Here is a 12,450-nt window from a genome sequence, read left to right as displayed (position 1 = left end):
TAATCCTTTGGTCAAAGAACCCCCTGCTGTAAACCCCTGCATTCACTCAGCCTGCCTGTAGTCCGGGATAGACAGGATGCGGGTGTTGGGAATCCCCACGAGAGGGCAGCCCTGCTTAGCTCGGCCGAGGCGAGAGACAAGGGAGTGGGAGGCTGGGCCTTGGCCCGGGCTCCTCCCCGGTGCTGCAGCGAGGTTCTGCGCTCCCTGAGTCCTCAGAGGGTCCGGACCCCTCCCATGACTTCCAGGGACTGTGGAGGCCGGCTCCAGGAGCGGATTTAGTGGGTCGGACCACGAGTGGGCCACAGCACTGCCGAACCCGACGATTGGGCCCGATCTACCCGCTCAAGGGTGCAGCCGCGGTACCCGTACGCTCCAGGGACCCCTGCGGGAGGGACCACAACTTTCCCCTGGGAAAAAATGGGGAAACTGAGGCTACCGCAGGGGCGCGACTTGTCCTGGGAGTCAGGTCAACGGCCCAGGACTACGAGGACTCCCGGGCCGGATCCCGCCAGGTTTCCAGCTACAGTCCCGCCCTTCCCCATAAGAGCTGCTTCTAGGGAGTGGGTAGTGGGCGTCAGGCTCGCCCACCCGGCAGGGCCCCGGGGGTGGAGCCACACCAGCCCCGCCCCATCCCCATTGGCTGAGGCGCCAGGGGCGGGGCGGGGCCGCCAGATGTTGGGGCGGCGGCGGCGGCAAGAGCTGGGGAGAGGGAGGAGCCGCGGAGACAGGCGGAGGGCAAGGGCGCCGCTGGCCGGCCCGCCGAGCCCTCTCCGCACCGCTCTCGCTGGAGTTCGAAGAGGAACTGGCAGGCCTGGAGGGGGCTGCGGCACGGACATGCACAGCGCTCGGCTTGACAGTTTCCTGGGCCAGCTGCGCTGGGAACTGGTGAGGCTTGGGGGCGGGCGTGGCTCGTGAGGACTTGTGTGGGGTGCTCGGCTGCCTTCCTACCCGAATGACACTCGGATTGGGGGAAGCTGTCCCGAGTGCCCATCCAAGACAGGATGGGGGCGGGGCGGCGTAGATGGCCCAGATGGCCTGCGTCGGGTTTCGGACGATTGGGAGCTGCGCTGGGCATCAAGTAACAGCCGCCCAGCTGGCCGTGCTGCCGGCGCAACGGAGGAAGTTGTGGGGGAGAAACTTCTTGGGCAGAACAGGGGGGTTTTAAGGAACTAAAAAGGTAGTGGCGCCACTACCGATGCCCCTTATTCCAGTTTGGCGTGTACCTCTTGTCTTCCTAGAAGGTGCTCTTTCCTTCTCTGAAAGAGGCTGCGGGCTTTGGGGAGCTGAATCCCTCAAGAGGCACAGGATATCCCCCCAGCCCTGAGCGAGACCTACTTCCCCATGCAGGCCCACAACCCTGCCTCCCGCCCTGGTGGCGGGTACCAACTTGCCCGGCTCTGCGTGCTGCAGCCTGCCAGACTGCCACCAGGTCGGCGGATGGGAGCCACACGAGCTTCGTGTGCCAGCGCCCCATGCCGACCCGGTGCCCGCTAGAGGCCTTGCTGCTGAGGCCTGCAGGCCTGCCCAGCCCTCCTGGGCCTTCTGTTTTGGAACTGGCCTGACCAGGCAGGCCGGAGTGACCAGCACTACTCCTACCACTTCTGCCCTCTCTTCTTCCACAGCTGTGTGGCCGGGACACTGGCTCACCCCCAATGCCTGGTCCCCTTCCGCCACCCCCCAAACACCGCCCAGGCGTGCGGCTCAAACACCAGCTCAGGGCCTCAGATGCGTTGGAAGAGGACTCGGTCTGTGGTGTGGAGGAAGAGGATGACGAAGTAGGGGTGACAGGAGACAGGAGTGAAGCCTTGGGGGGTCCCAGAGAGCACGGCCTGGACTGGGACTCCGGCTTCTCAGAGGTGTCGGGCAGCACATGGAGAGAGGAAGAGCTGCCCGTACCCCAGCACCCAGCACCCTCGGCATGGCCCCTCCGGAGACAGCGCCTCTCAACCAGTGGTGTCACCCAGCCTGGCGGAGCGCCCGTGGCCCGGGTACCACCTGTCCACCGACCACGGCCCAAGTCCACCCCAGATGCCTGCCTGGAGCACTGGCGGGGGCTGGAAGCCGAGGACTGGACCACGGCCCTGCTGAGCAGGGGTCGTAGTCGCCAGCCCCTGGTGCTGGGGGACAACTGCTTTGCGGACTTGGTGCACAACTGGATGGAGCTGCCTGAGGCAGCGGGTGAGGGGGACAATGGGGGTGGGCCCCGTGCGCGTGCTCGGCCCCCCCAGTTCCTGCTGGGCCTCTCTGAGCAGCTGCGGCGCCAGCTGGCCAGGGCGCGCCGGGCAGCGCTGGCAGGAAAGCGACTGTCATGCCCACCTCGCCCAGAACCCGAACTACCTGCGGATGTCTCACGCTTTGCAGCCCTCATGAGTTGCCGCAGTCGGCAGCCCATCATTTGCAATGATGTTGTCAGCTACCTCTGACCCTGCCCTCCAGCCTGGGACAATAAAGGCCTTTCTCTGGACAATCCTGGTTCCGTAACCCCCGAGGCTCCAGAAGGCAGCACCAGCCCTGCAAGGCACAACTCAGGCAGGCGAATCGCAAGAGCCTTTTCCCTCCCCTGCAGGGGTCCTTGTTATGCCTGTGTCACACGCCATGCGTCTGCTCCAACACCCATCCTGTCCACTGAACACCTTCCTTCAACAAGTATTTATTGAGTGTCTGCTGTGGGCTTGGGATGCAGGGCTCGGGACGCAGGGCCCGATGGAGCTGGGTGGTGGGGCTGCTGCCTTGTCACAGCTTGTAGTGCAAGCGTGGAAAGTTAGTGTCATCCTCCTCACCCTCGTAGCCAAGTTCCAATACCAGCACCCGCTGCCCAGGCACCTTCTTCACCAGATCTGTCACCCTGGTGGTGTGGGGGGAGAGGGGTGGGGAGATTGGGTAGGTGAGCGGTGACAGGCAGAGAGTGTCCTGGCATGGGCTCCAGGGTGCTGGGGGCCATAAGGAGGCCAAGCCAGGAGCAGGAGCAGCCCAAGACAGGAAACATCTGAAAACTATTTTAGGAGCGGCTGGCGGGGCGAGCAGGAGGCAGGAAGCTGTGAGTCCCCTGGGAGTGGGCCGTGAAAGGGGAGCTGAGGAGGGTGTGGAGGAGCTGGTGGGGCTGGCCAAGCAGGCAGCTCCTAGAGGCCCCTCCTAGAGGGCTCCTGGCCCTCCCCCCACCCCCAGCCCGTTTGCTGGCTCCATTTGGCAAAAGAAAACTTCAGGAAGGTGTGAGGGGCCCAAATGGGGTTGGGAAGAGGAGAAGCTGCACATCCTCACCTCCAACCTCCAGGGCCTTGTTAAAGCCAGGTGTGGGCTCACCTGCGGGACAGGCGCTGGGTCTGTTTTTCCTCAGACCATCCTGCTGAGTAGAGCAGGGCCGACCCGTGCAGGAGCATCGTCACCCTCAGTCCTTGTCGCTCCTAGAGAGATATGGGTCAGGGGCCAGCGGGACCAGGCCTGGGAGCAGGGCAGAACTGGGGCACACCTGGATGTGGGCCAGCAACGACTCCAGGGTCCTCTCAGGCTGCCCAGCAGGCACTTCCAGGCGGTCCCAGCAGGTCCACTTCAGGTGATGGAACTGGGGGGTGGCAGTGAGGAGGAGTGAGAAGCTTCTTACACACACACACACCCTCTCCCTGCCCCAGTTGCCAATAGCTTATGGCCCCTTTCCTAGGGGAGGAGCTGGACTAGAGGCAGGAAGCAGAAGCCAGGGGGTGGGGATGAAACGTGGGATCTAGGCCCAGAATCTCAACACCCTCCCCGCCTGTGCTGGGACAGGAAATGGGGCTATGGGGCCCCCTGCACAGGGAAACAGGCGATCTATCACACAGGCTGATTGTGTGTGTGTGTGTGTGTGTGTGTTGGGGGGGGGGCAATGCTTCCTGAGGAAGCGAGGAAGCAGGAGCAGGGCTGCTGCAATCTCTGATAAAGCTGCCTGTTCCTCAAATGCAAGGCTGGAAGAGAGGGTGGGGGGCGTGTACATCCGGTCCCCTAATTCTTTACCACCAGGGCCTTGGACTTTCTCATAGACACATGGGTGAGGGGCACAGTGACTCCAGCGGGAACACAGTCCACAGAGGACTCTCTTCCTGTCCCTTTGTTCCTTGTTTCTTGAGTCTTGGGGTTCTGGTACCCAGAGCTGAGGGCATAAGGGTGGCAGGCAGCCAGGGACCAAGACTAGAGGGGTTCTGCCAGCTCCCCAGAAAACAGCGAGGTCAAGCTGAGACAGGACCAGAAGTGATGTGGGGGACCCTTCCCCTCCCTTCCCCTCCTCCATGGACAAAGGCAGCTTGTGTTCTAGCTAGAGGAGGGGCCCTCACAAAGGGGCTCTGTGTGCTGTGCCCTGAGGGACCCCCAGGGCTGCTCAGCCTAAGCCCAGTGCCGGCCCATGACCTCTCCCCTCTGCCCTGGTGAGAGAATTCTCTCCAGACCCTCTCCTGTGTCCCCAAGGAAATGCCAACTTTTGCAGAGACTGGGTACACAGCTGGGGCATTCACAGCCCAACTCTTGAAGGAACACATATGCACACAAGCCCACACGTGTACTCACAGGCAAAACCATGCAGGCCCACATCATGAAAGGGCCCTGCAGTCTCCTCTGGCACACAGATGTGCAAGCATGCTCCCTCCATGGCCACACACCATGGGGCCAGGGATGCCCAGACCCGGGTGCCCTCACACCCTGTGACAGGGTTGCACACCCCCACACCCATGCTGGTGAGTTCAATGCCCTTTAACTTAGTTGAGGGGGGGCGGGCGAGGATCCCCATGCCTGGCAGCCTGACGTTAGGCTCTGTTTAGGGCTTGGGCCCTAGTCCCCCCTCCCCCTCAGGGAAGGCGGGGATGGTGGGGGATGGATGTCTGGCTCCACTAATGAGTTAAAGCTGCAGCTCCCCCAGACCCGGAGGGTTGGGGGTTGGGGGTGGCTGACGGCTGCTTCCTGTGTCTGACAGGTCCCAGCCTGGCTGTACAGCAGGGAGGCGGCTGAAGGAAGTCTTGAGGACTCCCCCAGAGTCTGCGTCCCACGAGGGCCTAAAGCTGGAGAAGGGCCTGTTTGGGTAGGTGCAGGGAAAACTCAGGTCTGGTACAGATGGGGTGTCCAGGGCTCACCTTCTGGATGTCTGGGGCCTTAGGTACCCAGCGGCTAAAGTAGTTTTCAGCCAGGTGCAGATAGCTGTGGCGAAAGGCATGGTGGGACCGTAGTCCACCCACCACCTTGTACAGCTCCAGGCCCACCAGGCCAGCCACGGCCGCTGTAGTGGTGACAACGGCTGGGATAATCCGGCCCACAATTCGCTTGGTCTGCCAAGGACAAGAGATCTGATCTGGGCCCAAGGCCTAAGGCTAGGGTTTGACCCACCACCTCCAGGCCTGAGCCCCAAGGGGCAGGTTACCTCGGCGTGGCTGGCCACTGGGATCCCATAGTTCTGAGCTCTCAGGCTGGCCGCTGCCACCACAAAATCCACGTGGAAGTTGCTGTCATTGTCCTATGAGACCCAAGCACAGTCATGTGAACACTGTCCCAGTCCCCCGAACCTGTGCCACTGCACAGGTCTTCACACGATTCTATGGGGTGGAGGCTCACATCACCCCACTTAACAGGTAAGGAGACGGAGGCTCAGGGAAGCTGAGGTGATTCAGGGCTCCTTCAGGGAGGAAAACTCAGGCCCAGGGACTTCAAAGCTACCTACTTAGCTCTTGACCTTCCCCATCAACCTCTCTGGCCCAGCCCTTCACTCCCACTTGGGCTCCGACCTTCTCAAATGTCAAGGGTTCAAGGGGAGGACCCTTGCTCCAGGTCTTCAGGTCTTCATGCAGCTGCTTACAGCCTGTTGGGAGAAGGAGGAGGGTTGAAACAGTCCTTAGCCCCCAAGTCCTGTACTCTTCTTGAGCCTGCCTGCCTGTCCTTGGTCCCTGCCAAGTCTGTCACTTACCACTTGCAGGGAGACCCCTTGATGGATGGTGCAATCTCTTCTCTGGCAGCCCTAGCCCTCACGTATGTATGCCCGCACACACACATGCACACCTAGGTGACCCTGTCCTCATCTGGGGAGCCACAGCTAGTTGCTCCCCAGGGCCCAGTGGTTTGCGGGTTTTTTTCCTTTGCTGAGAGTTGGCCAAGGGAATGGGTGGGGAGGATGGTAAATAGGAGGGAGAGGACCTACTCCAGGACCAGGGGATGAATCCAAGGCTAGAGAGAAGCAAGGTGAGAGGGCTTAATAGGTTGTGACTTGGCTTCAGGGCCCCCAGACCCATCTTCTTTCTGCAGCACAGGCTGAGGAAGCTCAGGCCTTTGGGTGGCAGCATAGAGGGGTCAGGGCTGGGGACCTCACCAAACTCACCAGAAGGCGAATCCAGCTCCAGCTCACTAGCAAAAATGCGGTCCAAGTTCTGGGGGTCAGGCAGTGGCAGCAAATTCAGTAGTCCCCTGAGCGCAGTCTGGTCTTGTGAGCCAGGCAGCCCATGCATCTGGGCATACAAGTTGGCAGCTGCCAGCACGTAAAGGAGGTGCATATCCTGCAATGAGACCCAGAGCAGGGGCAGCTGCATGGGCCTGAGTGAGCGTGTGTGGGTGCGTGGGGCGGGGGCCACCGCCCACTTGAAGATCTGTTGGAGGGCCTGCCTCCGCCTCCCATGTGGACACCCACATGTGCACAGACGTGGCTGTCTCCCTCTCAGCGTCTCGGCATCACTACAAAACACAGAGGTGCCCACCTCTGCCCTGAGGGGCCACATTTCCATCTCAGGGCTGCCAAGGGACCCCACTCACTTGGCTGGCATCAAACTTCAAGGGCTGGGGACACTGTTTGGGACCCGACCAGAATGGAGTTCCATCCTCCTGCACCTAGGGAAACATAGAGGCTGCTGGGCTCAGTCCAGTTGCCCCCAAGCCCTCAGCCTCCTGACCCCCAGCCACCCACTTTGTCAGGTGGGTAGGTCCTCAGCAGCTGTGTGATGCCATAATGGAAGCGGAGCTGCCAGTGGCCAAAGGCCCACAGCACGCAGTCTTGCCAGGTCTGCGGACGCTCTGTCAGGACACCCCGCATTGTCTGCAGCAGGGGCTGCTTCTGTGACTTAACCAAGTCTTCTGGAGACGAGAGTGCCCTGTGGACGGTTGGGAAAGCTTGAGTCTAAGCCCTGAGGCTCCTGGTCTTAGGGACCCTGGACTCCCATTCGCCCTTGTCAGGGGTCTTACTGTGGGTGGCTGTTGATGGTCTTGGCAGACTCACAGAAAAGGTCGTCAAATTCACCCTTGGCCCACTGTGGAGGAGGGAGCAGCCATGAGGTGGCAGTTAGGAAATGGGTCTGGGGCAGAGGACTGAGCCAGGCAGGTAGGCGTCTCGGGGTGCCTCCCACCTGCACGGTGTGCTCGGTTGTGGCAGGAATGTACCGCACGGTGCAGACAGGGTCGGGGGCATCTTCAGAAGCTGCATCAGAGGGGGCTTTGTAGTTCTCAGTCACGTGCGGTATGAACACGCTAGCGCTGCCCCGGGTGCCCATGGTGCCCGCCTCCAGCAGTGGTTTCAGAAAATGGGTGCAGCGAGCAGCTACGTAGTCCCCTGGCAAGGGAGGCAAAGGGTCAGAAGTGGGGCTGGCACAGCCTCAGACAAGAGTGAGTTCCGAGGCTGGGCACTCACGGGCCTCAAAAGTGTCCAGGGCAGCAGCCACTCCATTCACACCAGAGAAGAAGTCATCCCCAAAGATGTCCTCTGTAGTGGGATCCAGCTGGAGGTTGAGTGGGGTAACCTGCAAGTCTGCATTCAGGCGGCGAGTGGCCTCTGCAGCCACCTCTGCCTTTTGCCTCTGAGAAGAAAGCAGGAAGATGTTGGGAGTAGGGGGAGGGGGGTACTGTGGGAGGACAGTCCAGGACGTGGGTGTGGGGAAGGGTCAGCACTCACATGAATGTCCTGGGACCTGAAGAGGAATTGCCGGCTGAGGTTGGAGAGCTCCACATGGTCCATGTCGGCAACAGTCACGCCTCCACCGTCCCCGGCCCCCAGGCCCATCAGGGCAAAGCTTTTGAGCAGCTCGCAGCCAACAGCGCCAGCACCCACCTGCCGGCAGACAAGAGCAAACTTAGCCAGAGGGCCAGGCCTCACCCCTCCGCACACTCCCGACCTCACCACGTCGCTCACCAGGAGGTAGTGCTGGTGGCTCAGCTTCTCCTGAAAATTGGTCCCGAACACTGCGGTTTGCCCATCATAGCGGCAGCATCTCTAGGGAACACAGACAGGGCTTGGTGACGCCCGCTGGCCTGTGCTGGGTCTCCCTCTCACTTCCAGTTTTCCAGGTCAGGACCTCAGGACCATTCTTCATGTTTCTCCCTGAGTCCTGAGTTTAGCTAAGGCTTGCATCCCTACCGCGGGTTCTCACCGGTGCACAGTCCTCAGGGTTGGGAAAGGGGTCCCCATCTTCTGGAAGGCAATCCAGAGCATCGAAGTACAGCCACTGGTCCAGGGGCATAAACTTGCCAGAGATCGCCTGTAAGTCAGAGCTTTAGTCCAGGGACTCTTGGTACCTCCTAATCCCCTGAGATCCTGGCTGAGGGCTGCACCCAGGTTGGTGAAGCTCCTAAGGCTGCTGTCCAGTGTTGGGCACCCTGTGGCATCCACAGTGACCTCTGCACCCTTCCCAGCCCCGCCCTGTCTCTGCCTGTGCCCACCTTCAGCACTTCTTGGGCAGCCACTGCACCCAGCACGGCTGCCATGGGGCTCAAGCCACCAGCACTGCTCAGGGCAACTGTCCGCACCAGAGCCTCATCCAGCTGCTCTTCCAGAGGCTCTCCTTCTGTCCCCTTCAGTGGTCCCATGGCCTGGGCCAGGTCCACCACCATCTCTGCATCAACCTAGTAGGTAGAATTCTGTTAAAGCAGACCCAGCCTGAGCTCCACCCCACATCTGAATCCTTCAGGCAGCCATCCCCGCTGTTCCACAGAAGAGGAAGCAGAAGCCTGAGTGGGAAGGCCCCACTAGACAATGCCTGGTGCCAGACAATAGCCCTGGAGGCTCCCCAAACCTGGGAGCAGCTGCCAGACCAGATCTGAAGGGTGGGGAGTGGCATGAGTCCCCAGGCTTTGTGCTTGGCCCCTTCATGAACTCAGCCTCTGGTCTGGGCTTCCCTGCTGGCTCAGATGGTAAAGAATCTGCCTGAAACACAGGAGACCTGGGTTTGATCCCTGGGTTGGGAAGATCCCCTGAAGGACGGCATGGCAACGCACTCCAGGATTCTGGCCCGGAGAATCCCTATGGACAGAGGAGCCTGGCGGGCTACAGTCCATGGGGTCACAAAGAGTCAGACACGACTGAGCAACTTAGAACAGCTGGTCTAGAGATAAGTGTTTATTTATCAGCTCCCTGCAGCCCGTCCTATCTTCTTTATATGAGTGGGACACTGCTTCCAGATTCAAACTTGGATCCGTAAGACAGTCAGTCACCTCCTGGTAGGTGAGGCCCCATTAAGACAGAGGCTAGGGAGAGGGGCATCGGGGCCACTCACAGGATCCCAAGGCTTGGGAGGGCGGCCATGGAGCTGCTGGAACTTGTGCAGTGCGCGGAAGGACTGATGCAGGCAGCGGGCACGAACTTTCTGGGCACTCTGGGCCACCACACGGGGTTGAAGGAGGGCTGTGTCCAGGGGTTCCTGCAGAGGGCATTCAGTTTAGGGTCAGGTCCAGAACACTGTGGGCCCCTCGAGGCACCCAACCCCAGATGACCTTGCACTCACGTGGCTGACAGTCTTGGCTCTCTTGACCTCAGTGACAGCCCCGCCACGTAAGTAACAAGAGAAAGCTGTTGTGTCTCCAATCTCCAAGGTCCCGTCCTCTGGGGAAGATTGAGCCTAGTCAGCATGACTTCTGAACCTGAGTAGCTTCCCACAGCCCATCCTGTCTTGCCTCAGCATTCTCAAGGTGGGATTTCCCTGGTGGTCCAGTTAGTTAAGAATCCGCATTGTGATGCAGGGGATGTAGATTCAATCCCTGGTCAGGAAATAAGATCCCAAATGCCATGGAGCAACTAAGCCCGTAGGCCACAGCTAGAGCCATGGAAGACCCCACACGCTGCCACTAAGACCCGAGGCAGCCAAATAAATGATTAAAACAAAACAAAATTCTCAATGTGGCTCTGCCCTGAGGAAGGTAGAGAGAGACCTTATCTCCAAAAACCAGGCTGTGTCCACCCCCACAGGAGCCTGGGTGCTGAGCCTGGAGTGGGGTTGACTTACCCCGCACATGGAGAGGCCGAGGATCACAGCCGTTGAGCTCCACCATGCCCTCAATGCCTGAGAAAGTCACCCAATCCCCTGTGTGGAAGTGGTGGGTATCAGCCTCTTCTCTCAGAGTGAGAATGCCAGGGGAGCCCTGTGATGAGAGGCGGCCTGCTCAGGGGGGCCTAGCCCTGCCTTTCACAGGATCCTCAGTAGGGGTAGTGTCCCCTACCCCAGCACCCACCTGGGAGATGTGCTGGATGTTGGCCGTCAGGGGTTCTGCCTCTGTGGGGTCCTGCACAGTGAAGTTCTCACCAAAGTCACAGAACAACTGCCTGTGGCGGGGTGGCAGGGGTCACTGAGCTGACTCAGTGTTTAACCGCCACGGTTGTGGTGAAGGGCAACAGGCACTAGGGCAAGCCCTGAGGAATTGGGGAAAAAGTGCTGGGAGAGGCTTGGAAACTGGAGTTTGAAAGATGTACTGAACAAGTCTGGAGGCTGGGGTAGAGGAAGCAGACGAATAGGACTGGGGACTGTGATCAAGAAGGGAAAGTGGGGAACAGCCCTGGGGTTGGGTGGAGGAGCTCTGGAGCAAGCCTGGAACTGGGATCGCTCGCTGCCTGTGATGTGGCAGGCTGGGCGAGCCATCTCACCCCACAAGGCCTCGGGTGTCTGCCACCAGGAAGCAGACTCCATGCTCGTGGCACAAGGTGCCCACTCTCAGCTGCTCCTCCAGCCTCGAGGCGGTCAGCACCACCACCTGAGTGGACGTCATGAGATCAGTAGGGCCAGAACCACTTCGAGCCCACTCTGCTGCTAAGGGTTGGGGGTGGGGGAGGTTGGCCTGGAGAGTAGGGCTGGGAGGGCACCTGGAAATCCAGCAGCAGGTCCTTGGTGATGTCGCCTGTGTAGACGCACACCTGAACGGCTCCATTGAGCTCAGCCAGAAGTTTTTGAGAGGCCTCAGCTCTGCTCCTTCCCAAGTCCTGCTCTGAGAGCAGAAACTAAAGAGATGCCCAGACTGACTTTAGCAAGGAGTTTTCTCTTGGGCCCCACCCCCACCCTGGTCTGGAAACCCAAAGCTCTCCCCTCCGCCCCCCAGGAGCCTCACCTGGGCAGCCAGGTCAGACCAGCAAGTAGGGTGGGGATCATGGAGAGTGAGGCTGCCCACGCCCATCAGGACCAAATTTTTGGCCACCTCAGCCCCCAGGCCCTGCAGGCCAGACAGCAGCACCTTGGCTCCCTGAATTCTCTGCATGGCGGGCAAGCCCAGCACATACCTGTGGGCGGGAAGAAAGAGGGCAGGCAATTGGAAATCAGGGGTTAGAAGGCTACCCTGCTCTCCTCCCCTCCTTGAGCCTCACAGCTGCCGTGAGTATAGCTCCTTATCCAGCAACTTGGAGGTCTCCAGGGTATCCATCCTGAGGCCCGGGGCTGCAGGGCTTGTAGACAGGAGGCAGTGCCAGCAGGAGCCAGTGCCCAGCAGTGGCCAGTGCAAACAGGAGCTAAGGCTCAGAAATGAAAATGCAGCTGGCAGCTTTCTTCCTGGTTCCTCTGTCATTTCGGGTAAAGCAAAAGTGAAAGTGAAACTGAACGGGCTCGTAGTCCTGCCTCCAGCCTGTCCTGCACAGCCTGGCTTGGCAAAGACTTCTGGCAGCCTAAGGCACTGGCAAGTGGGGAGAGAATTCCTGGATCCATTTCTCTCTGGGAAAGCAGGTATTTCTCTTAAGGAAGAAAGAGGGCAGGGCCATGGAAGGTATCCCTGTGGTCTCCTGTAGCTCCCTAGATGTCCCGAACTGCAAGCTCCTATCCTCTTCAGGGGTCCCTGTCTGAATGGGCTTCATGCCCACAGGACTGGTGGGGATGCCCTTGTCCTGAGGACTCACCTAGCCTCCTATCCACACACAGAGACTTAGAGACCCTAGAGGGCAGAGCCAGCCCCATCCCAGAGGCTGAGAGAGCTCATGGGCTACGCTGCCCACATCCAGGGCTCACCCAGACTTGGGGTGCAGCCTAGCACTGTTGGGAGTGCCTGCGTGTCCTGGAGTCATCTCCTCTGGGACCAGGGATTCCCCTCTGCCCACAGTGCACAGCCGGGACAGTTGGCAGCCCCAGGAGGCCAGTCAGGATCTCTCAGTGATGTGTCCCAGGACTCAAAGAGCGATGTCAGTCTCTGAGTGCCAGCCCTGAGTGGAAGACTAGGAGCAGCTATGATCATGTGTCCTTTATATTTTAAAATAATTACAGATTCAGAGGAAGTTGCAAA

At 60.0% G+C, this 12,450-nt stretch overlaps 2 protein-coding genes across 2 annotated transcripts; one reads left to right on the top strand and one right to left on the bottom strand.

Moving 5' to 3' along the window:
- Positions 1-671: 671 nt before the first annotated feature.
- On the top strand, positions 672-2,569 carry INKA1 (inka box actin regulator 1). Its single transcript, XM_005892099.3, has 2 exons — positions 672-885; positions 1,623-2,569. The coding sequence occupies exons 1-2, from the start codon at positions 673-675 to the stop codon at positions 2,421-2,423; spliced, it is 1,014 nt and encodes a 337-aa protein (XP_005892161.2). The 5' UTR covers position 672; the 3' UTR covers positions 2,424-2,569.
- A 65-nt stretch (positions 2,570-2,634) lies between these two features.
- UBA7 (ubiquitin like modifier activating enzyme 7) lies at positions 2,635-11,824 on the bottom strand. The gene is made up of 24 exons (XM_005892100.2): positions 11,549-11,824; positions 11,296-11,464; positions 11,054-11,188; positions 10,838-10,944; positions 10,429-10,519; positions 10,203-10,338; positions 9,705-9,802; positions 9,477-9,620; positions 8,644-8,826; positions 8,355-8,462; positions 8,117-8,197; positions 7,880-8,035; positions 7,619-7,784; positions 7,338-7,540; positions 7,177-7,241; positions 6,902-7,085; positions 6,751-6,825; positions 6,323-6,497; positions 5,736-5,809; positions 5,375-5,467; positions 5,091-5,282; positions 3,467-3,559; positions 3,301-3,401; positions 2,635-2,845 (listed from the first exon to the last, which is right to left on the bottom strand). Exons 1-24 carry the CDS (start codon positions 11,743-11,745, stop codon positions 2,734-2,736), a joined length of 3,138 nt encoding a protein of 1,045 aa, XP_005892162.2. The 5' UTR covers positions 11,746-11,824; the 3' UTR covers positions 2,635-2,733.
- Positions 11,825-12,450: the final 626 nt, after the last annotated feature.

Source organism: Bos mutus, chromosome 22 (assembly GCF_027580195.1).
Source record: "Bos mutus isolate GX-2022 chromosome 22, NWIPB_WYAK_1.1, whole genome shotgun sequence".
Classification (NCBI taxonomy): Eukaryota; Metazoa; Chordata; class Mammalia; order Artiodactyla; family Bovidae; genus Bos; species Bos mutus.
The sequence above is the reverse complement of the archived record's forward strand: the minus strand, read 5'-3'. Positions and strand labels throughout refer to the sequence as shown.